General features: G+C 31.9%; 1 protein-coding gene across 1 annotated transcript in view; it reads right to left on the reverse strand.

Moving 5' to 3' along the window:
• Positions 1–24,271, reverse strand: part of LOC129232154 (tubulin monoglutamylase TTLL4-like) — a 101,965-nt gene that overhangs the window by 34,376 nt on the left and 43,318 nt on the right. The window contains exons 4-7 of the mRNA XM_054866398.1: positions 20,129–20,290; positions 14,390–14,500; positions 10,275–10,357; positions 3,943–4,128 (exon numbers count right to left, since the gene is read on the reverse strand). Coding sequence (XP_054722373.1) covers positions 3,943–4,128; positions 10,275–10,357; positions 14,390–14,500; positions 20,129–20,290 — 542 coding nt within the window. The remainder of the gene's footprint in view (positions 1–3,942; positions 4,129–10,274; positions 10,358–14,389; positions 14,501–20,128; positions 20,291–24,271) is intronic.

Raw genomic sequence — 24,271 nt, forward strand, 5'->3', positions numbered from 1 at the left:
GTGACCGTAGAATATGGGCATCAGCAGAAATCCTCAGAGAAACAAGAGGGGTTTTGGCGCGATTGTGAAAAGTACTCGTTTAGTGAATTTTGGCGAGAATTTCGAAGCTAACTTCTTTGCGGAGTTTCTAGAAACTCAGCAAAATGTGAGGTTGTTGGCATCCTGCTAATACATAAAAGCTGGTAACTGTGCTGTAATATATTAGAAACAACTGTTCAATCAAACTAAAACATGAAAAAGACAGGTAGTTTTTCTGTGACCAATTTAAAATACATGATTAGTTTTAAAAAGGAAACAATAACAAACTAAGAAAATGAGAGCGGGAAAGCTTTTTAAAAATATTTCATAAAGATTAATTTTGAAAAATAACCAAAACATTAACAAAGATTGACAGGTTGTCTTAGTAGCTCATTGAAATTTGAAAGTTCAGTAAAAGAATTATTTAAACAATGGGCTTTGAAGTTGGAGAGAGATTACTGCGAAAAATATTATTAAATGAAAAAAAAGACTACATAAAAATCAAAAAAAGGAAAATATATAAGCCCAGTAGTTTGGAATGTTATTAAGTGCTACTGAATAACTACACCATTGAAATAGTTTTATAATTGATACACACATAAGACAAATCATGAATTCAAAAGCCGAATAGAAGGATCAACAGTCAGGACCCAATCCTTTTTGAACAATCAAGAAACCCCTTAGAATTTGAATGGGTCCCGACTGTTGATTCTTCTATTCGGCTTTTGAATTCATGATTTATCTTATGTGTGTATCAATTATAAAACTATTTCAATGGTGTAGTTATTCAGTAGTACTTAAAAACATTCCAAACTACTGGGCTTATATTTCCTTCTTTTTAGTTTTTTTGGTTTTTTTGCAGTTGGGTTTTTTGTTTTTGTTTAATAATTATTTTTTATTTTACACTTTTTAGTTAATTTTCATTGGCTTAGTTATTATGATTATAAGACGGTAAATTTCACAACATTGTCATTTCATTGAGAGAGTTTATATCGTGAAAATTATTAACCGTCTGATGGTGCGCACTACCTTCTATCGATGCCTAGCTATCGCCCTGTGCCTTGAACCGTTTGGCAATCAACATTTAACATCAAAAAAATAAGTGTAAAATGCTTTTGAAACATACTTAGTAGGACGTGATAGGACGTTCAAAACCATCAGAGAGGTAAGTAACTTGTGGTGGTCTAAACTACTGATCATTAGTCCCTCTAGGAACCTAACTCGGCTTAAAGCTACATATGCTTAACCTTTAGCAAAAATGTGCGAACTTAAGTCAGCTATATAAACAGCTTGTATAACTCATGATAACCGGAGCTCGAAAACGTCGTCAGTCAAATCCTTTTAGCAAAACTAAAAAAGTCTCAAGAAAGTGCACATCGTGAAACTCAGTCCCCTGAATCACGACAAAAACTAATGCAATATGTTAGAAATGAAAATCGAATTGAGTAAACAAAAAAATTCAGGCAGCGAAAATGCTACCTGCATTTGTTGCACGCTACCTGCATGCGACAAATGCAGGTAGCATTTTCGCTGCCTGAATTTTTTGTTTGCTCAATTCACCTGCATGCGACACAATTCCGAACTGACAATGATATGGTGGTACTTGTTAATATGGTGAATTTTAATTACTGTCATGTGTTTAGTGACCCTCCCAAGGTTAAGACAAATCGATTGATGTAACAGGGTGGCGACAGGAACGGCGAAAAAAAGTTCCCTGACTTTTCCCTGATTAAGTTCACTGAATTTCCCTGATTTATGTTACCATGGATAATGGTTTTCTTCCTTTACCCTACCTGAAAACCATTGCATATTAAATAAAATGCAGTGTTTAAAAAATTTTAAGCTGTTAATTAAAAAAATATATCTTGAAAATAAGCTTCTTTTTTTAGTAAAAATAGTATATTAAATTATCTACCGAGAAAAATTATAGGAAATCTAAAACAAATGCTTTACTTCCAGTATCCTGTTAGCATAAGAATTCAAAGAAATTATTAAAACTACTCGTAAAGAAATATCTAATCATCATAAAACTAAAAAAGTTTATTTGGAAATAATTTTGAACTGAATTTTCAAGCAGCATAATTGCTGCTGTGAGAATAACAAGTAATTGTGAAAGTATAGAAGTAATGCAGTTTTACTTATATAAATAATGGACATATTTATGTAAAACAAATTGGAACCTTTAAACAACCAGTCATATTGAGCTATTCTCTAATCAAGAACTTAGGTTTTAACGAAGGAATGCAGCATTTTAACTATTAAAAAATAGTAAAAATATTTACTTATGTTTACAACTCAATTTCAAATGATTTCATTATTAGTCAAGAAAAAAAATCTTTTTAAACAAACATTGAAATGCAAAAAAAAAAAAAAATAATTAATTTCAAAATGTATAGTGTATAACTTGGTTTTAAAATAAAAGATATTAAAAGTCTGAAAAAAAAATTATATAAAAAAAAACCTTCGTATAATCTAAAGCGACAGCGAATAATAAGATGGCAAAAAACAAAGTTGATTTTCAATTTTAGCAATTAAATCGAAAACGCCAAGTAAAATACCTTTTAAGCTCTTAGCAGAATCAATTATTTAAAAAAGAAAAAAAATCTTGAAATCGTGATTACAGTACGCTAGCTACTTCAAGACAATGGGTAAAGGCAATGGAGCAAAGTCTTCAATGGCAAATACATCTTAGCCTGTTCGGTTGGTTATTTTATGTAGCATGGAACGCCTGGCAGAAAAATTCAAACTATGTAAAATAAACAACTTTACAGACACAGAAGCTTAAGAAATTCATCCTGTGGAATAACTTAAGATTCAATACTTTGATCTTAAGGGAAAAAAATGTACAAACATGTGTCAGTGCATAATCGCACCTCACTACTATTACTTTTTTTTAACAAATAATTGGTGGAAAATGAATAGGAAAAAAGGGTGTCTAATTTTGCAAAGCAAAAAAAAAAAAAAAAATTCTTCATTTGATCAATTTTTCCTGAATTTTTATTATTTTTTCGAAATTCCCTGATATTTCCCTGATCAATAAAGTTCCCTGACTTTTCCCTGATCTGTTGCCACCCTGTGTAAGAATCATCAAAATTGGCCAAGGCGTTTAGCCTCTACAACGCCACATAGGAACAAACTTTCGTACATACATAGACTCATAAACACATTACCGTTTTTTGCACCGCGCACGCGCAGTCTGCTAAAAATGGAGAGAAAACACAATTTTTCGTTTTTAAAGACTTTTAATAAATAAAAAAATAACAAAGCACTTTAAAAGGGTCCATTATCAAGGATCAATGAAATTTTAAAGCACGTTTTTATGAAATTATTTTGATTTCATACTGGAATATTTCATTAAAACTAAAAACTTATTGATTTTTTTAAAAGCATTTAACACATTTAAATTTTACATATGTTCCTTTTATGCAAAATTTTTTACAACTGACATTAAATAAGCATATCAAGTATATTTATGCAGAACAGTATATGAGAGTGCTCAATTTCCTCATGTAACAATGTTTTAAGTTGCAAATAGTTTGAGGAAATTTTGACTTAAAAGGTAATGCTTTGGGAAAATTTTTAGCTCTGAAAAATTTTTGCACACCTGGATTACCTAACCTTAAACCAATTATTGGGGTTAAGGGCTTGTAAAGCAACATTTTAGAGTGTATTATAAAATGATTTCAACAAAATATGAGATTACTACCATTCAATCAAAATTGTCAAAATATATTTTTGTGCAGGGTAGTTGTATATTCCCAATTATTTTAATTTCTTTTACTTCTAGTTAAAATTCATCTTTATGTGAAAATAAAATAGTTAGCATCTGCATGAGGAATAGGTTGTATAATAACATAAGCTTGAATAAGATTGTTTCTAATAGTTCTTCTATAAAAAATGACAACAAATGTTGGAAAGACTAACTGGTTTGAGGATCCAGCACTTGTCTGCGTCCCAGGCATCCTTGAGGGCCTTATGGTCTTGGGGTAGCAAAAACGTATCAGGAAAGAAGTCACAAGCAAGATGCCCTCGCCGCTCTCGCAGGCGCTTTATATTTGCCCACAGCTTGTCTTTGCGGCCCAGGTGAAAGCTACCAGGGAAATGATTGACCTGCCCAGGAAAAAGAAAGCATTGTCATGACTAATTAGGGATATATATTAGTTAAGTAGATTCTTTTAATATTTTTTTTAAATATAAATATACAATTATTTTGTGAAAATGCAAAAAAAAAAAATATTCGTTCACCATTATATTTTTCATTTACTGTAAGTACAGTTCCATTAAAGCAGAAAATAATAGTAGTCAGTTTTAATTTAACTAAAAATATTTGCATTTGATTACTTTTTCACTCAAATTAAAACTTGTGAAGAAGATAAAAAACAATGCTGCAGGAAATCAGATAGTACATCAATTCAATTTCATTTCAGTGAATTACTTCAAAAAAAATTATTAAGAGTTCAAATTCCACCGGCAGTTTTTCAGACATTCAAACATCATCATATTAGAAAAATTTATATTCTTCAAATGGTAAAATTTTTTTCGAAACTTGGTGGTTCCAAAAGTTTCAACAGTTTAGATCTTAAAACTTTGGAAAGCTCCTACTACCCTCTCTGGGTACCATAATGCAGTTTCATTCTAGTGAAAATATTTGCACTTCAAAAAAGTTTTAACAGAAATATAATTCACCACCATTTCAAGGTAGTGTAGCATCCTCCCCCCCCCCCCACAGACAGAGATGATGAAGATGTGAACTTTTTTTTTTTTGCAATGTAATCTGCAAGTAACTTGCACTTGTATTGCTATCTTCTTTTTAAGCTTTTATCGGTGCAGATTTAGATTTTACGATCAATCTAATTAGCATATATTGTTTTTTATTTTAAATACTAAAAAAAAATATCTTTGCTTTTAGTCTTGTCTATCAATTATTGCCAAATAGGATTTTAATCATTTCCTCATTGGTTATCTCTGTTCTTTTGCAAAAATATTAAATTCAAACAAAGGAGCTCAAGGTATTTTAATTCAATGTTTGGCTTGAAATACAATATTTTTTAAAAAGTTTAATTTACATTCATCATGATCTTGATGTCTACTGAAATATTTCATGGCATAGTGCAGATTACTAGAAAGTTTTTATCTAGGAAGGGGGATCAGTAATTAAATACTGTTCTTACATTACAATTCAGAGGATTTTGAAATGCCTAGAGTACTCTTACGAAATAAATAGTCAAATTTATAACCCAAAAAGATGTTGAAAAACAACCAAAAGCCAAATTTTAGCATTAACTAAATGCTCCTTAGGAGTGGGGAAAATGTGCTTAGAGGGCATTTGGTATCAAGCAAACCCTTTTCTAAAGAGAAATAACTCAGGATAAAATCACATTGTTTAATTCTGAAGTCATGGCTCATGGTGCAGACAACAGTTTGAATTTTTACAAGGTGTTTTAAATTGTTATTTCTCCTTTTTTTTGGGGGGGGGGCAGGGGCGTAGCTAAGGGGGGGGTTTTGGGGGCAACCCCCCCCCCCCCCCCGAAAAGTTAGTCTCAAAAAAAAGAGAAAAAGAAGAGAGAAGAGAAAGAAAAAAAGGAAGAAAAGGAAAAAATTCCAAGCGATTATATATATATATATATATATATATATATATATATATATATATATATATATATATAAAAGAACTAACCCCCCCCCCCCCCGAAAGTCGGGTCTAGCTACGCCACTGGGGGGGGGAGGGCTAAGTACATTTTGAGTGGGTGCATCATTACTCTTTGGTAGGAGGAGGGGAGGTGCACCGCATTGAAATAATGCCCTTTAGCAGCAGTGCCCCTTTCAAAGACCAGTACCCTGCCCTTTTATCCTCTAGAGTGAACACTAGATATATGCATTGATAAAAGCTTACTTTTATACAAAGGACGCCTAAGCTGGATTCCGTATCTACCTTTAAAACGTGCCAGATTTGGAACCAAATTTTTCGAACTGTGTGAATCATACAGTGCTTATGTTTGGGACTTTATCATTTATACTGGCAAAAATACAGAGCTATGTGTTTCCCCAGAAAATACATCATGTCGACAAAGGATCTTTAATAAACCCTCTATTAGGCCTAGGATGCTGCTTAACTTTAGATAATTTTTATAACAGTCCAGAACTGTCAGATATACTTCTAAAGAACAAAACTGATGTATTTGGTACCATAAAATCGAACAGAAAAGACATGCCTCCCTTACAGTCAGTGAAACTGAAGAAAAATGAGACTGTTGCTTTCCAAAGGGGGAGTTCTCATTATGAAGTGGAGAGATAAGAAAGATATCAGTTTGATAAGTACTATTCATAATAACTCGATGATTGATATCGAAACTCGGAAAGAAACTGTAAAAAGACCAATAATTGTAAAAGATTACAATAATAAAATGGGAGGAATGGACCGCCTGGACCAGATGCTGTCCAACTATCCTGCAGTGATAAATAAGCAGAGATATTATTTGAAAATATTTCGACATTCATAAGATATGTCAGTGTTTAATGCATATGTTTTGTACAGGAAAAATGGTGGCAAATTAGACCACTTATCCTTCACGCTTGACCTTATAGACAAAACTATGGATAAATATTACACGACTACTAGGAATGCACAGAGAGAGTGTCGTTTGAGCAGCTGTGATATGTCACAACTCACTGAAAGGCATTTTATAGACTACTAGTGGTACCCGCACGGCTTTGCCCATAGTAGAAAATTAAATGGTCTTTTAGTTCGCCTGCATATTAACAAATAATGGATGATGAATTTCTCGCCAATTTTCTATGTTCATTTGCTTGCCCATGTTACGGTTCCACGTAATGATAATTTGGTAATTTACTCTTCCGGGTTGTGATAATTTGTTTGGAAAAATTTTCTTAAAAAAATTTAATAGAAAAAAAACAAAATTGAATTTTCAAAAAATTGCTTCGAGGTGCACACCCCCATGCTAAACTAATTCTGTTCCAAATTTCATGAAACTCGGCAAAGCGGTCTAGGCGCTATGCGCGTCACGGAGATCCTGACAGACAGAGAGACTTTCAGCTTTATTATTAGTAAAGATATTCTTCCTACTGCAAATCAGAAAGAATCAAGAAGATGCTATATTTGTTGTAGAAAAACAATATTAGGGAAAAAAGTGCGCAAAGAAACGTGATACTATTGTAAAGAATGTGATGTAGGATTATGTAACACCCCTTGTTTTAAAATTTATCACACCGTAAAAAATGTGTAAAGAAATAGAGTTTATCTGTTTACATGTAAGTACAATTTGTGTATATTTTTCAAAATAATGATCCATCCTCCCCATACTGCTTATTTATTCATAATACACCTAACATTCATTTACATTCATCCTTTGAACAGATGAAAGTGAGGAGAGCTGTACAGAGAAAACAACACTACATTCAGCGAAAAGCGGAAGGCCACTAGGGAGAAATTTTCGCGCACAGTCGAGGACGGCGAAAGGGTTAAAGCTTGAGATTAAAAAATATAACGCTTAATTATGAGAAAAGTGAAATATTTTCCATTTTTAAAACACGGTTAAAAGTTAACTATAATAATCCTGAAAATTTTACTTATATCAGATGAATTGACTTACTCCATCAATTACAACTATATATAACTTTAATGTTTTGATTAAATAGTTAATAAAATACAAGCCTTCAAATATGCAACGTTAAGCATTTGTGAGAATGATGTTCAATTTGACCAATTTTCAATCGCATGTAACCATTAAAATAAAAAATATTTAGCCAAAATATTTTAGACCTTTTTATATAGGCCTAAAAGGAACATGTATACCAAATGTCAAAAAAATCTGTTGCCATGCGGCCACCACTTTTTTGTGAATTTTGCTCATTTTGTATGGAATGACCCCACTCACAAGATCGAAGTATACACAAGATGCTTAAGAAACAAAGTTTTCAAAAACAAAGCAGAATTGGGTGTTTTAACTTAACTGCAAACTAATGAAAATAACTTAAAATGTAAAATGTGCTGCAAATCGTTTTTTTTTTAAATAGTTTTCTTTAGAAATGAAAAAAAAAATTTTAATTTGACCTTATAATCATTACTTTGGACACAAAAGTGTTAAAAAACTTTTCAACTAAAGTGTAGTCCTCATGAGAATTTTATTTTTACATTATTTTTTTGCTACCAATTAAGAAATTTATATCTTAATTTTTGGTGTAGTTGCCATTTTTGGTCATTCCCAAGATGTTGGTACGCAAGATTCTTTAAGTGCCTACGTTTTCATAAATGGAATTGGATGTTTATTACAATACAAACTATTGAAAATTATACAAAAAGTGCATTTTCCTCGGATAATTCTTAATTATCTAGAAAAATGCAAAATTTTGTCTTCAGAATAGTACCTATCTTATTGCCAAATAGACTATTTCATCATAATTGAAGTTTTTAAGGATTTGGAATTTATTATTACTTTTATATAACAAATTCAAAAATCTATTTATAATCATGAATTTTTGGCATAGATGGAGTGTTTGGTCAGGGTTCGCCGATATATATGATGATATATATCACAATATATATCCAATATTTATTTTGAAAATATTATGATATTTTGATATTTTCGATATTTATTTTTTCAACTATGGTATTTTCAATAGAAAAATTATATTAATCATAGTAATATAGTTCATTTATTAATAAAAATAGTCAAAAAGTTATGTACTATATTTTAATGATGTATTAATACATCATTATTGTAACAAAGTAATATAATATTCCTTTTTATTTCATATTCATAACATTATTAGTAATGTAGCAATTTTAATTCATATCTAAAATGCCTAGTTAAATTTTCAACGTTGGTCAGAAAAATAAAATGTCTAATGACAGTGCATGGACTAATGCATATTTTTTATTTCTGAATAAAATAACTGTGAAAAAGTAGCTAACAGAAGAAAAATGAGTATAACAGCTAATGCTAAATTAACTCCATTAAAATTGATGAAAATGTAAAATGAAATATTAGATATAAACAATGAAAGAAACATTAATTTTAAGTCTACATATTGTAATAATAGTATAAGAAAATAAAGAGTGGTTTGAGGATGCATTTACTATTTCGAAGGCTTTAGTTTGTGCTGATTGAAAATATCGGATATATATCAAAATATCTGATATATATCAAAATATCGGATATTTTCGATATTTTGGAAAATATAATAATTTTGAACCCTGTGTTTGGTCATTCTCAAGATGGAAATAGACAATACTATTACTTGCCTAAGTTTCCAAAAACAGAACTGGATGCTTACCTTGATACAAACGATTGAAAATAACACAAAATGTTCAATTAACCATTTCTTCTGCACAATTGTATTTGGTTCTCATTGCTTTGGAGGCTTAGTTATAAACTAAAACTTTAATATAAAATGCAGTTTCCTGCCAACTTCTCATTTACTAACTGATTTATTCATTTTTTGGAAAAAAAAATTCAAAAACCTATTTTAACTTAAATTTTCCGTATTTAAATAAATATGAATTGAATAATTGCTTTTCACAGCGTGAAGAGTTAAATTTTATAAAAGTAATGGAAACTGCCCCCCCCCCTTTATACAGTAGAACCTTGATTATCCGAGCTTCGATTAACCGAGAATTCTGCTAACCAAGCCGATAATAAAGTCTATTATTCCAACAACAATCCAATTTAATGAAATAAGGAATTTTCAATTTGAAAATAAAAATATTTTCTGAAAATATGTGTTTTTTAATGCATCTTTCAAAATTTAACTTGGAATAGCTACAAAAAATTCGATTGGCTTTTTAAAACGTACTACAAGTTATTTTCCATTTTAGTTTTTTAACTGTAAAACATTACTTTTTATCTGTACATCTTTCACGAATATTCAATCGTATTTTTAATTAATACAATTTATGATCTTGACAAGTTTTTATATAAAGTTTCTATTAACCGAGAATTTTGACATCAGAGGCTCTAGCGGTTCCAATTAAATCGAATAATCAAGGTTCTACTGTACTTTGAAACCTGGTGACAGTGGTGGTCAATAAGTTTTTCGGGTCTTGTGGATGCTGGCCAGTTGGAAGTCTTGACCTTTAGCAGGGACTTGTGCATTTTATGAAAACTTAAAATAAAACTAATAATAATGCTGCAGATTATTTTCAGCTAGCCAAAATAGTGTTGCAGACTGGCTTGAAAGTTTCTGCTACTGTGCACTCAACAACACTACATTACATAAAGAAATACATGAAAACAAACCTTTTGGTAGTGCTTGATGTCCTTAAAGAGTGCACACTTAAGGTGCTTGCCCCACGTACCAATCCAGTTATCTGTCGTCTCAGCTGAAAGTGGAGATAAATATGAATCTTGTGGATGTTTAATGAATAATGAATGAAAGAATGGAAATGAATGAATAAGTAAACAAAATAAACTTTTACTTTCTCCCACTTGCACTTGAAAAATAGCACTAAACATTTAAAATCAAAACATGCTTAATATTTACTAAAGTACTGTCAGTAGATCTCAATTAATATAAAAAATACTAATACAAAAAAAATATTACAATACGGGTATCAAATGTTGAAAATATCTTGCATAATTGTATATGGATCCTTGGAGCATTTTATTTGTTGACTTGAATCATCAATATGTTTATTAAAAATGTTGCTAGTTAAGTGATGCTGCAAGCTGTCAATGCATTTCCTAGCTTTTAAGTTGAACAGATCATTAAAACTAAATAGAAGTGTTGAAAGAGAGGTTAGGTTCTATGAATTAAAAAAAAAAGAAAAATCATCATAGTGATAGATAAATACATAATACAGGGTTCATATTCAACTTTGAAGATTAAAACTAAGGGGTTTTTAAGGAGTTTTGCAAAAAGGTCATTTTACTTTTTAAGGACTAGTTTTTTTGTTTAAAGATGCATTTTTCAAAACGTATTTCAGAAAAAATATGCACAACTCTAATATTTATTTTTGTTTTCATTCAATACAATGAATGCACAAACATACTAAATTTATAGTAATATATGCATTTACTGCTTCTTAGACTTGAGCGGTCTCAGAATAGAATTCAAATATTGGGGGGAGGGGGGGGGGGGTAACCATTGAAATATGTTTTATTTTGAAAATGAATACAAAATAAGTGATTTTGATTGAAAATTACTATTTTCTCAGAAAAAACAGGTGCTAACAATTTCTTAACCAAAAAAACTTTAAAAATAATAATTTGCTAAAATAAGAACTATTATAAGCTGACTGAAAGTAGCAGAGGCCAAAACAACTTCCAACTATCAAAATAATTGAAATATTTACAGAATACAAAAGGACAAACTCAAACATAACAAACAATTTTCAGCAAAGCTTGTGTTTGATTTTGGCATAGAAACATAAGGTTACACATATGAGATTGAAATACAAAACATTCAATTTAAATATTAGTATACTTGCCAACATCTACTGCGAAAAAATTCAGTAGATCACTAAAAAATCCAGTAGATATTTACGACAGATTTTTCAATGTTGGATAGGAAATAAAGTAACTTTTTATTATCCTTCTTAGTACAACCAAATGTTCCTTACATTTTATACACAATCAAGAGAAATGATTAAAAGTTAGGAATCTCCCGGTGTTCCAGTAGAGTTGGCAGATATGTATTAGGGATGCTTTTGAAAAAATTGAACAAATTATTTTAATCTTAGATGAAATAGATGAAAATTTTATAGACCATTTCAAAACTTTTGTGTGACTCTATGCTGATAAACATAGAAAACTGACAAATTTTTAAAAATGTTCTTCTAAAAAGTATGAAAATTATAATTCTAAGAAACAGTGGTACTACTGTTTAGCTATTAAGTTGCTCTTTCATCTATTGCAGTGGTTCCCAATCTTTTTTCCCTTGCCAACACCTTTCAAATTCGTAAAGAAGTTGGCGAACCCCCTGTGCAATAAGCAACAAACAAGCAAAAAATAAAAAACCCTCACATGCAATAAAGAATGGAAACATAACTACAAAATATGAAAGTAAAAATTTAAATTACTGCTAAAAGATTAACGCAAAACATATTCAACTAGAAACAAAACCGTATGTTTGTAGAATAAATAAGCTCAAAGTTTGGCTAAAATATCTTACAGTTTCAGTCTTACATTAGATTCAGCATAAGTTAGGTCTGTATTTATAATTTGCATTTGTATTTATTTCTGTAGGTACTGAAAATCCCTTTTACACAGAAATGTTATCCAAAAGGGTAGTAAAATTTTTAATGTGTCCTTTTCGGACACAACCATACATTTATTTTTATCTCTCTCACCGAGTTAGAATATCTTCTTCAAAAAGACTACGAGTCTAGTTGCTTGCACACATTAACCGTTTTGAGTGCGGAAGAATTTTTTTGTTCTTATTCTAAAAGTGTGAAACAAAATGCACTGTTCTTTTTATTTTACCTAATTTTATTTTTGGAAAGAATAAAATGCCTATAACTCGAATTATTTCAAAAAAGGTGATTTCTGCCAACAAAAGTATTCTTATAGTCACTTATTACAAGAGAAGTTTTCTGCACAAATTTCATGAATTCCTTTTTTACATGCATCGCAAATTAAGTGCAAGTTTGAATTCTATTGCTTTTTTTTTTTAGGGTACCTCAAATTTATAAATTTTACCCAAGAAATTTTTAAGTAAATAAAGTAATTTCTCTCCTCAGTGAAACACGTGCAATTGCTGACTCACCTTCCCCCCCCCTCTTTGCTTTACTTGTCGCCCAAGGTCGAAGGATTTCGCAAAATGAAAGGAAACGATGTGGTGCCATCTATTAGCAACATTTTCAACTTTTTTTCAAACTTAGAACTTTTTTTTAACTCAAAAATAAAAAAAAGGCACTGTATCCGCCTTACTCGTTATATGCGCCACAACTGCAATTTTTTAACTTTTTTCTTGTACGCGCTGCAGTGCTTATTCCCGAAAATATGGTAACCAAACAATCAGATTTCCTGTATTACACGATATTCCGGTCCGGAACAGACGAAAAATAGCGGAATTCCGGTAAAAATCGGTATAACATATTCTCTCGTTTTGGACTGGCAATAGAAGAAAATCCTTAAGGACATGTAGAATAAAAAAAATAAGGAGTTGTAAGGAGATAATAGCAAAATGCAGGAGTTTTAAGAGCCCTTATTTTCTTTCAGTATAAAGCAGGAGTTTGTAAAGAGTTTGTAAGGAGCGTATGAACCCTGTAATAGGTTCAATGTGCACTAAATTCAATACATGCACACAGAATGAATAAAGAAAATATAATTTAACTTATGTTTATAAAAAAGAGTTAGTTATAATAGTCTTTTTGACAGTTTTTCATCCTTTTTCTCCGTAATTCCTTCTAGAGCAATTAATGCATCCATGATCACTCCCGTTAGTTTCCTGACGGGGACTTGCTTCACTTATAAATTAGTAAAATCATTTGTCCTTGGTGAGAAATGGCTCAAAATTTTCACTGTGAAAGTTTTTGGCTGTGTTACCTGAAATCTCAGGAGTTTGAATTTTGAGATAGGGGAAAATTTTATCTGTTTGCAATGTTGCATCCACAAATCAAATCTCAACTGCACAAAACAAAATAAAGACGTCCTATCTTAAACTACGTAAAATGAACCTGATGTAAAATGATTGTCTACTCTATATACATATAAAAAATAGAGAAAAGGCCAAACCAAGAACCTATAGATGCACACAAGCAACTAAACTAATAAAATTAAAAGAAAATAAGAAAATGCAATAACACATTAAGGATAGTACCAAATGTTTGTACTATCATTAACATGTTATTACTTTTTATCACTACATATATTATTATATTCTTACATTAAAATCTCAGAAATTTGTGATCACTATGATTACTGTCAAAATATGATCACACCATTCAACTAGCTTAAAACAGTTTCATTATCAACAGATCCACAATTGTAGTAAAAGTTGCTGTGCTATATGCTGGATGCAGAAAAAATTAGTATTTACCCAGGCAAATCGGCTTATGCTGCCGTGCTAAGCACAAAAGTGGTATCTGCACTTTTCATCGAAATTGAGTTACTGCCATCCGGTGGTCCTCTGTCACATATTTCACCTAAATACAACAATTAATGGTCATTTGTCAATGGGAAATATTTTTTTTTTAATTCCTAAAAAGTTGCATCCGAATCAAATACATGGAGGCACACAACTTTAAACGGCTATTTTTCCTTTTGAACTCAGGTGCAGATACCACTTTTGCGCTTAGCACGGCAGTATGTCTTAGGACTACGTCTCTTAAGATGAAGGCTGATTTTAAGGAACCTTTTGGAGCAACAAAGCTAGTATGTCCATCACTAAAATAAAATACAAAAATGCTCACCTTCTAGAAGTTTGAAACCTTTTTGCAACAGCATCTCTTTAATAATGACAGGTGTTATCGTCGAAAGCTTCCATTTCATACGAGTAAGAATTTCTTTCGGCAATGCTGTCACTGCAAAAAGGAGGAAAATCAGAAGATATTTTAGAGTTAATTTGAAACTTTGAGTAGGCAAACCAGATAAAGAATGATACAGCCTTGCAAAATATATCACTGAAAAGCACCTTAGAAAAAAAAAATAGAAACTGGGCTTTCTGCAAACACAAATCCTAACTGGGAAATTTTCTATAAATAATTACTTTGCCTAATTCACCATTGAATAAAAAATTAAATTTATATTGAAGTACATAAAAAGACAAATAAAAGTGCTTTAATATCATTTTAATTCTTTTTTGCCATAACATAAAGTTGATGCATGTTTTCAACAACTGAAGAAAACTGTCCTAACTACCTATTATTTTTTGTCCAATATCACTCACATGATCATTATCCTTATTTTCATTTTGTAGTGAAAAAGTTCATGTAGATCTGAAACTACTGAAGTTGCTGACAAAGATATAAAACATAAGCTACCTGCTTTCTACTTGAAAATTTTATCAAGATGTTTGATTTTGTAAACAAATCGACAAAAAAATACTCATTTAAAATTAAGTATTACTACCACCAAAATTAAAAGCCTTTTTTTCATACGAATTTATGTTAAAAAAGTAAAATTAATGAGGTGCAGGTGACATTTTTTACTGGCACGGTGCAGATGATGTTGGAATAATTACTGAGGATGAAGCAATAATGGTTCTTCCTTAGCCAACTTTACATAGGCACAGTCATTTAATGTTTCCAATTTCTTTTTCCTTATAGTTTTGGCCAATTTACTCAAACTGATCTTAATCAACTGTATTACGTTCATTAAACACACCTTTATATGTAAAAGTAAAATATATACCTATAGGTGGCTTTCAATACATTTCACATATGAAATTGTTTTGTTTTAAAATTTTCCGTGATACAGATTTAAAAGACAGTAAATATCTCATAAATGGATGCAGTTACAAAAAACTAATACACACTAAAAATTTACATACATTATCATTTAAAGATCCCCTCATCCCTTTTTTAGGTATGATTCATTTACCCCTTACAATGGGGTAAGTGGGACACCAATCCGATTTTTTTAAAAAATATAATCGTTAGGAATATTGAACGTATCATTTTAGAAAATAATGTTCAACTTTTGTTTATTAATAATGTCCAAGATAAAATAAGACAATAAGTTTCATTTTTTTTTGTTTCAAAACTTATGTATAAGGTTTCAAAAACAAGCTATTCTCAAAAGGGGTCCCACTTGCCCCAAACAACCCTATATGCTTCTCAATTTAACGATATCCTTGATTTAAAGATAACTTTTTCCAGTCCCTTGACAATCGTTAAATCAAGGTTATACTACAAGGTTTGTAAAGAAAACACGCATAAAAGGTGAACAATAACTTTATTTTACAATTATTCAGGTATTACAATATGGTCTTCTTCAAAGTACTCTCCTCGAGACAAGATGCACTTCTGCCAACGCTGTTTCCACTCTTGCTAACTGCTCTGACGCCTCATCTATACTCTTGGACGAGATCATGAGAGGTTTTTTTATGGCCGAGGGATTTTTAAGGGAAGCTCTGAACAAGAGAGCCGTACACACTCTCGGGCGAGTGTTTTGCATGAAGAAGCCGGTGACGTCACTAGCATTCCCACACTTTTCGATCTGTCAATGTCAACTCCGCTTTGTTTGTTTACAAAATGGACCACAAAGTAGCTGCAGCTTTTGCGCCATGTGTGTGCATATTTGTCATCATGTGTGTGCTCTTTTGTCATCAAGAAGACAAAAGAGGTGTAAGAAACTTTTGAACTTTGGTAAATTTGTAAACGTAGTATGCAATTGAATAGAAAATTAAAATATGAGAGTAGGACAGTGGTGCACTCCGGTGTTTTTTCCAGGAGGGGCTAGCATTTTTCGGATAAGAGAAGAGGGGCAAAATCAGCATTTTTCCAACCCCTCCCAGATTCATGTAGTTTTTTTTTTTTTTAATTTCAAAAAAGTATAGTTCTATACAGGTTTTATTTTAACTATAAACGGACTTAATGAAATTTCAGCAAAGATTAGATTTTTTTCTCTGTTCTCAATGCTATCATTCTCTCTATCTACCGAACTACAAAATCAGTTGAAATTTCCAAATCATGAAAGATGCAATTCAATCTAATGAGGGTATTTCCATCAGTAAAAGTACAATTTTTAGTCACTAAAGTTGACAAAATGAGAGAAAAAAAAAGAAAAACATTGAGCAAGGAAAATCTTATATTCAAAACATTTAATTTTTAATTTTTTTTTTTGTCCAATTTTTTAAACAAGACGTGGTCCTTATGACGTCACGAATGATGTACTAAGGCGCATATCCCCTTTTCTCACTGAATGTTTACGCTTGCTGTCTACCGCGTTTCCAGGTTAGGATAATTCAGAAGCGAATTATATTGCGCTCTATGCTTGCTATCAACCATATCGTTGCCACTACATATGAGTAAAGAAGCTAATTGAATATTGTGCTCTGCGCTAATGGTATCAGTGGATGGTATTTCATCATTTGTGATGTCATGTGCAAAAGAGTAAAAAATGAAAGCGCACAGGTTAAAATATTTTTTTTAAACATTAAACTTTGTCAAAATAATTAGAAACTGGTCAGACCCTAGTTTTTTAAGCATGCTCTTTCAGAAAAAATACTTTTAAAATTTCGATAACAATCTCATTATGCTGAAATCAAGAAAAAACATTGAATAAAGAAATATGAAACTAATGTTATTTTTAAACAAAAAGAAAAAAAAAGATGATGACTCCTTTGGAGAGAAAATTCTTTAGGGAAAAGATTTTTACAGCAGTTGTATTTGAGGAAGAGTTATTTTCAACCATTTCCTAAAATTTCCAAAATTGAAGACCAAAAAAGCAATTTTAGGCCTTTTCTTTAGTCTGGTCAAGAGGGTTATGGCCATTTCTGTGTTTCTGATCTCTGGGAGGGGCTTAAGGCCCTTAGCCCCCTCAGTGGGTGCGCCACTGGAGTAGAACACATTGTTTAGTCTCATCCTTCAGTAACAAAAAATATTTTTTTTTAAAAACTTGAAGCAAGTTGATGTACTAAGCATGCATACCAGGGCTGTCGAGTCGGAAGGAAAGTGACCAACTACAACATTTTGAAATCTACAACTCAAACTCCGACATTTTTTATCTATTTATTAATTTTTTTTTTAATTTTGCCTCTCATGGGGAAGAGGGAAAATGAAGAGGTTTAATTTTCTGCTCTTGAATGTTTAACAAATAGATGTTGTTCAAATTATGTACTTTAAATTTTTGAAAGCTGTATCTTGAGAGAACAAAAGCTTTTTTGCCAAGTCGAAAAACCTTTTTGAGAAGGGGCGGTCCGCCCGGGGGGATACCCATCTGGTGGGTATAATCACGGGCGGATCCAGAAATATTTGTAAGGGGGGTCAAGTTTCAATGGCCGGCGTTATATCTCCCACGTAAAAAAGCCTTTCTTAAGCAGGGGGTGTCCATCCTCCCCCCCCCCTCCATGAAATGAAGGCCCATTCAAATACACCCTTCCTACAATTTTTCAATGGTTAAGCTCATTAGAGATGATTGTGCTTTTGAAAATGAACAAAAAAAAACTGAAAATAGCACTAGCATATTCAAACAAACCCAGTCAATCCTTTGAACTGTGACGAGCTGAGAAGAAATAACTTACAGAACGAAGCAAAAAAACAGGTTAACATTGATTCCATGTACTATTTTTTCGAATCTAAAAATTTGAAGATTGGTAATAATCATAATAAAACTCCTGTCACAGGGGGATCAGTTGATCCTTTGTTCTTCCCCTGAATCCGCCCCTGGGTATAACTAAGGGACGACGTAGGTAGCTATTACCGATAGTTCGATAAACAATCAAGCCAGGTGGTTGCCAATGACAACTATTTTCTTATTAGTAGGCCTTTATACGTATGTAATCGAATCAATTGGTAGTCTTTTTTTTCAATGCAAGGAGAGTCTGAAAATTTAAAAAAAAAAAAAAAAAAAGAAGCCTTGATTCGGGAGTCGGCCTGTTTTCTAACGACTTCGACTAACTTTTACCTCAAAATCAATCCGACTCCGACTCCACAGCTCTGATCCATACATAGCAATATTTAAATCAGCTAAGAATCTTATGAATTTTATGAGTGCTGTCAAAAACATTGTTTTTCTAACAGTTGAACTGAATTAACTCATTTTAATAATGCTGTTTCAAGTGCAGGTGAATTATTAAAAGTACAAGCGAAATTAAGATAAAATCTGAGAATTAAGTTTTACAAATAATTATAAAGCCTGATTAAGAATTCTTAATATTTTTAGAGTTTTGAAACCTTAAATATTTCATATAAATGTACTAAAATAAAACACTAGAATTTCATAGTTAATTATAAAATTAAATAAAAAGCAGAAAATAATAATCAACTTGCCCATACAATATTAAATATAACCAGCCATAACGAGTAGCGAAGAACGAAGAAATGAGCCATGCTTGCTGAAAACAAAAACAAAGAATATTCCGCGCGCGAACAGTTGGCGGCACCATCATGGCGCGGGACATTCTTTTGACTTGTGTGTAGTTAACCCTCAGAAAACGGATACGTCCAAGAGTGTAGAGGAGGCGTGAAAGTCTTCAAATGTGATGCTGTCCAATTGCTGTGTCATTTCTGCCTTGATGGCTTCCACATCTCCCAAGTGCCACTTACAATGCACTGTTTTGCATTTCGGGGACAGGAAGAAGTCACAAGGGGCTAAGTCGGGTGAATATGGCGGGTGGTCTGTCACAATGATTAAGCTGCGGCCAAAAAACTCACGAACAACAAGTGACTAAAAATTAAAAAATTCTTCTAAAATTTAAAAAAAATTAAAATGAGCAAAGTAAAAATTAATATTACTTTCTCCGAGTAGCTTGAATTTGAATGCAACTAAATTGAAATTTTCGAAACAGGCTTGCCAAAATGGCGATTGATCACGTTTGCTACTAAATAATAGAAAAATGATAAATGTTAAAAATAATGCTCAATACAAAGTTAGAGATGTTTAAGCGATAGAATTACATTGTGAACAAAGGCGGAGGAGTTTTAGATCAGCGATGCTATTGAATTTCCAAAGGCGTGACATTGGGACCAAAATGTAAAAAACAGCCCTAATACTTACATTTTAAATGTCATCCTTAAAAGTTGGCTAGCATGTGAGCATATTGTTTTGTTGTCAGGAAAAAGTGTTCAATCGCGAAAATTGATTGTTAGAATTGAATCCACATAATTTCCCCAGAAAGCTCAAATTTCCCCCGATCTTAGATCACTGGATTGGACATATTCTGCACCTGTGGTTCACAGTTTGTTCCTTCAGAGCATTGTCTCCTTAAACTTGTTTCAAACACTCAAAAATCTCTTGGCCATTCGTGAATTTTGATGCGTTGTTCCTCAATCAGAGAGAGCTCCATGCCGACGGCAGGTGAAAAAAGGTAACTTTCAACAAACAGCCATACACACCTATTTACAGCTGAGCGTTTTGACTCGACCTGAGCATAGAGGGGATTGGCTACAGCGGCAGTGCCACTTGGTGGCGCCGTGATTCATCACCACAACTTATTTATACATATTTTCCACACAAACCTTGTATACATAGAAAAAATCTAAGAATACCTTTCTCATCCTTCGTGGGGAAGTAGAGGATACGGGCAACCCCTGTAAAGAGGCTGGTAATGAAGGGACTCCTTCCTTCGTCCACAGGGTTCAGGCAGGTTTGATCTGCACAGATGGCGGAGGAGGAGTCACGGGAGACTTCTCTGATATTATTTACTGCCACTGCAAGATGAAAAAACAATCAACTACAGTGAAACGGATTGAACAATGACAAAGAGTACATGTTATGTTCTGCCAGATGTCACCCCTTCATTAGGCAGTAAAATTGGGAGACATAATTTAAATTAGATCAATTTTTTAACTTTTGTTTTTCTGTAAAAAGTTTTCCTATAAAGATGAAAGTGTTTGTAGTGACAACTCTTATAACATCACTAGGCTACCAGGGCCATAAATATTCTAGGTCTTAGGATGATTTTCGAGTTTCACTGTATTCCCCATACACTTGGCAATGAAAAGAAATCAACATGGTTTTTGCTGCAACTAGATTGCAGAGCTGCCAATCAGGCTTAGTATTCATTTTATCGACCCTACTGAAGGGATGAACAACCGAGACGACCATGCCAAACCTGGGAATCAAATATACCCAGGCCGAGGACTGTTGATGGCCTTTGGAAAAAGTGAGAAAGGTGACAAATTTGAAAACAAAGGTGACTAAAAGGTGACAAAAAAGTAACTAAAAGGTGACCAAAAACGATTTGTTAAGAACTCGAAAAACAGAAAAGGATTATCCCTTTTTACTGACTTTTACCCAAATAGCCTATTTACTTTTTTTGGTAAGTACTTTAATTGTAAAGATTTCTTTACAATTTTGGAAATGAATATTATAGGGGATAGAAGTAGTAAAATAAAAAATTTTAAGACATTTTCAAAAAACTTTCAGTGTAAACTCTATGTAACCTTAATATATATATATACAGTCGGACCTCCATATATCGAAGTAGCAAATTGCCGGAAAAAAATTTGATATATGGAAATTTCAATATATAGAAACAATCTTATTTTGTCATAAAAATTTCCTAAAACATTAAAATTAAAGCTAATTTTCGTGCATGAAACCCAATTTCTAATTTATACGAGCATCGGATTAAACGAAAGTTAATAACTGAAAAATTAACAGAAATTACATTTTTGTGCCTTCATACATCTTCATTCTTCGGCAGTTCAACTTGATTCGCAACATGAGGGGATTTTCGTTTTGACAACGTAATCGAGAGACAAATAAAAAATCAATCTACTTAACTTGAATGATTTTTACTGAAGCTAAAAAGACTAGGAATGATAATCAACAGACAAAAAGGATAACTTGAGACTGATTTTACAGTGTTACTGGTTACAACTAAGATTTGAAATAAACTTGAAGGAATTTAAGAACTCCAGAACGAAACAACGACCTTTCTACACACCCCTCAATCTCAGATTTCTTATGAGTGTCGTAGCAACCTTTAGTGAACATAATGTTCTCCCCTAACCTTCATTTTTCATCAGATAAACAGTTTAAATCGGGAAAAATCTTCGAATATCTCGAAAAATAATTTCGATATGTAGAGATTTTTTTGATATATAGAAACAATTTTTCTATGTAATGAACATTGAAATTTGCTGGGATTTCGATATATAGAAAATTTCGATATGTGGAAGTTTGATATATGGAGGCTTGACTGTGTATATATATATATTTATTTATTTATTTAATCAACATAATAAAACTTGAAATTGTGAAGTAAAGAGCAAGATGATGCATTTATTGAACTTATAATTTATATTATTCAATCACATTTTTAGTGTTGTTTTTTTTTTCTCTTTTTTTAGCTTGTTGAAAAATTATCAGTATTCTTTCTCTTTTCTTAGTAAATACAAAGCATAAATATTAAATCGAAAGTCAATAACTTTTCAATAGAGAATAACTGAGAAAACCAATATGAAAAATCAGACTTAACAAAATAATAATTGTACTTACAATGTAAAAATAAATTGTGAAGTATGAAACTGAAAATATCATTTCATATGCCTGAAAATGTTCATAATTTTTTCTTTCTTGTTTTTATTTATTTTTTATTTTTTTAGCAAGCTCTGAAAATATTCCATGACATGTCCAATGGAGGTAATAAATGTAGTGTTAAATCAAGTTATTAAAAATGCTTCAATGCTTTTTGCAAAAATTATGAAAATAATTTTTTTCTACTTTTAAAATATTGCTTAGAAATTTTTTATATTTTTTCTGAAATCCTCATACTTTCATTAACATTACTGTAAATTTTCATAAAAATTGGCTGAAAAATAAATGAAATACAAATTATTTTCAATCAACGAACAGAATCGTCATAGTTTGGAAAATACTAAGCATTCAAAATTTCGACTGGCTCTAAAATGAAAACTAAACCAGATTAAGAAGAAAAAATTGATGTGGATACTTTTCTACATTAAAGGACTAAACTCACGAAGTTTTATCAAAATCTTTGTCGGTGGGTGTCAAAATGCCATTTTATTGGTTGAATTGACCCTACTTTAATCAAATCAATCTCGCCATTACATAAAATAAAGTTTTTGGAAAGCATCTGCATCTAAAAGCTTTATTTTTTCTGAAACTAGCCATAATAAGGGTTGAAACCTAATAAAAAAGACTTTCAGAGATTCTCTGAGACGCACCAAAAAAGGAAATGTTTAGAAATGTTTACACAGACCAAGTTCACTTCGCATTTGCGCAGCAAAAATAGAACCCAAACTAACCATTTCTGTGCAAACACAAAGTGAAACTATAAATGCAAATCAAAACTTTTCACTATTCCGCACTCAAAGAAGACATCGAGGCACGCCTCCTTAACCCATCACCCCTTTTTCAAATCGAACCGCTTGTGGCTGTGTAGTCGCGGCTTTCGAGGTCAGTAAAAGTAAAACAAGCAAGTAACGCACCTGGCTAGAGATGAGCGTGAGATTCAAAGACTCCAGATGATGTTACTTGATAAACACAGAAGACAACTTGCATTTGATGACCGCTCACTCAACAAAGTGTGCAGAAAGGAATTGTGCAGCTGAACTTTAGTCGAACAATGCTCTATGGCCAGAAATATGATAGGAAACAAAATGGCGTTTAGACAAGACTTGCAGAAAATGAATCTGATGGTCGAAGGGGGGTAGAAAGACTGGTTCTGCTCATAGGGTGCAATTGCAGGCAATAAAAAAAATTCCCTGATTTCCCGGTAGCATAGCTATTTTTCTTAAACAACAAGGTGGGCGGGGGGGGGGGGGATATTTAATGCTACTTTTTTAATTAATTTCACTGTTAAAGCTATCATTCAGATATTTTTCAAGGATTTAATTATTTTAAAAAAAATCCTACGACACATTTCAAGAAAGGTGAGAAAGGTGACAAAAGTTGCAAAAGGTGACTAAAAGTAACCAAATTTTCAAAAGGTGACTAAAGGTGAGAAAGGTGACTGACTCCTCGGCCTGTATACCTCAAAACTTCAACCTTAATTGGTAGTCAATGTCTACTAAAACCACACAAAATGGTAGCTAAAATTTAAAAAAATGGTAGCCAAACTATAATTCAATATTGCAAAAATTCTAGCTAAAGTGAGGTGAAAAATACCTTGGGAATGGTTAACAATACCTCCCTCCTTCCTGCTACCCCATACTTGCCAATGTTTGAAAATGGGCATGAGTAAAACTTTTCTGTGCTCACCATTATCTCATACTATAAAAATTTGCTCAAAATTAATTAAAAACACATAAAATCAAGAATGATGTAAAAATATAAGTGCAAAGTGTTAATTAGATACATTGGCCCGCACAAACTTGGAGAAATGGTGGTGCATATTTTAGGATTTTTCAAATTTCAGGCCATAAAAAAACTCATCTTAAAATTGGGGAAAAAAAAGGCAAAAATTTTAAAATATTCATGAATTACTTTATAAAAAATGATAAACTAACTCTTTCAGCTGTTAGGGTCAGGTGGGGTGGAATGGGTATAAAAACAGGCATTTTTGAAGTGATTATCAAAATATTCAAATCAGATATCCAACAATTAAAAAACCATAACTGAGTTTTTACATTTCAACAAGACACTTCACATATCCATAGTTATTATTACTGGAATAATTTTATTGTCTAGGGAAAAAACTATTATTTCAAAGTCTTTTTATA

This window comes from Uloborus diversus, chromosome 1 (assembly GCF_026930045.1).
Source record: "Uloborus diversus isolate 005 chromosome 1, Udiv.v.3.1, whole genome shotgun sequence".
In the NCBI taxonomy this organism is placed as follows: Eukaryota; Metazoa; Arthropoda; class Arachnida; order Araneae; family Uloboridae; genus Uloborus; species Uloborus diversus.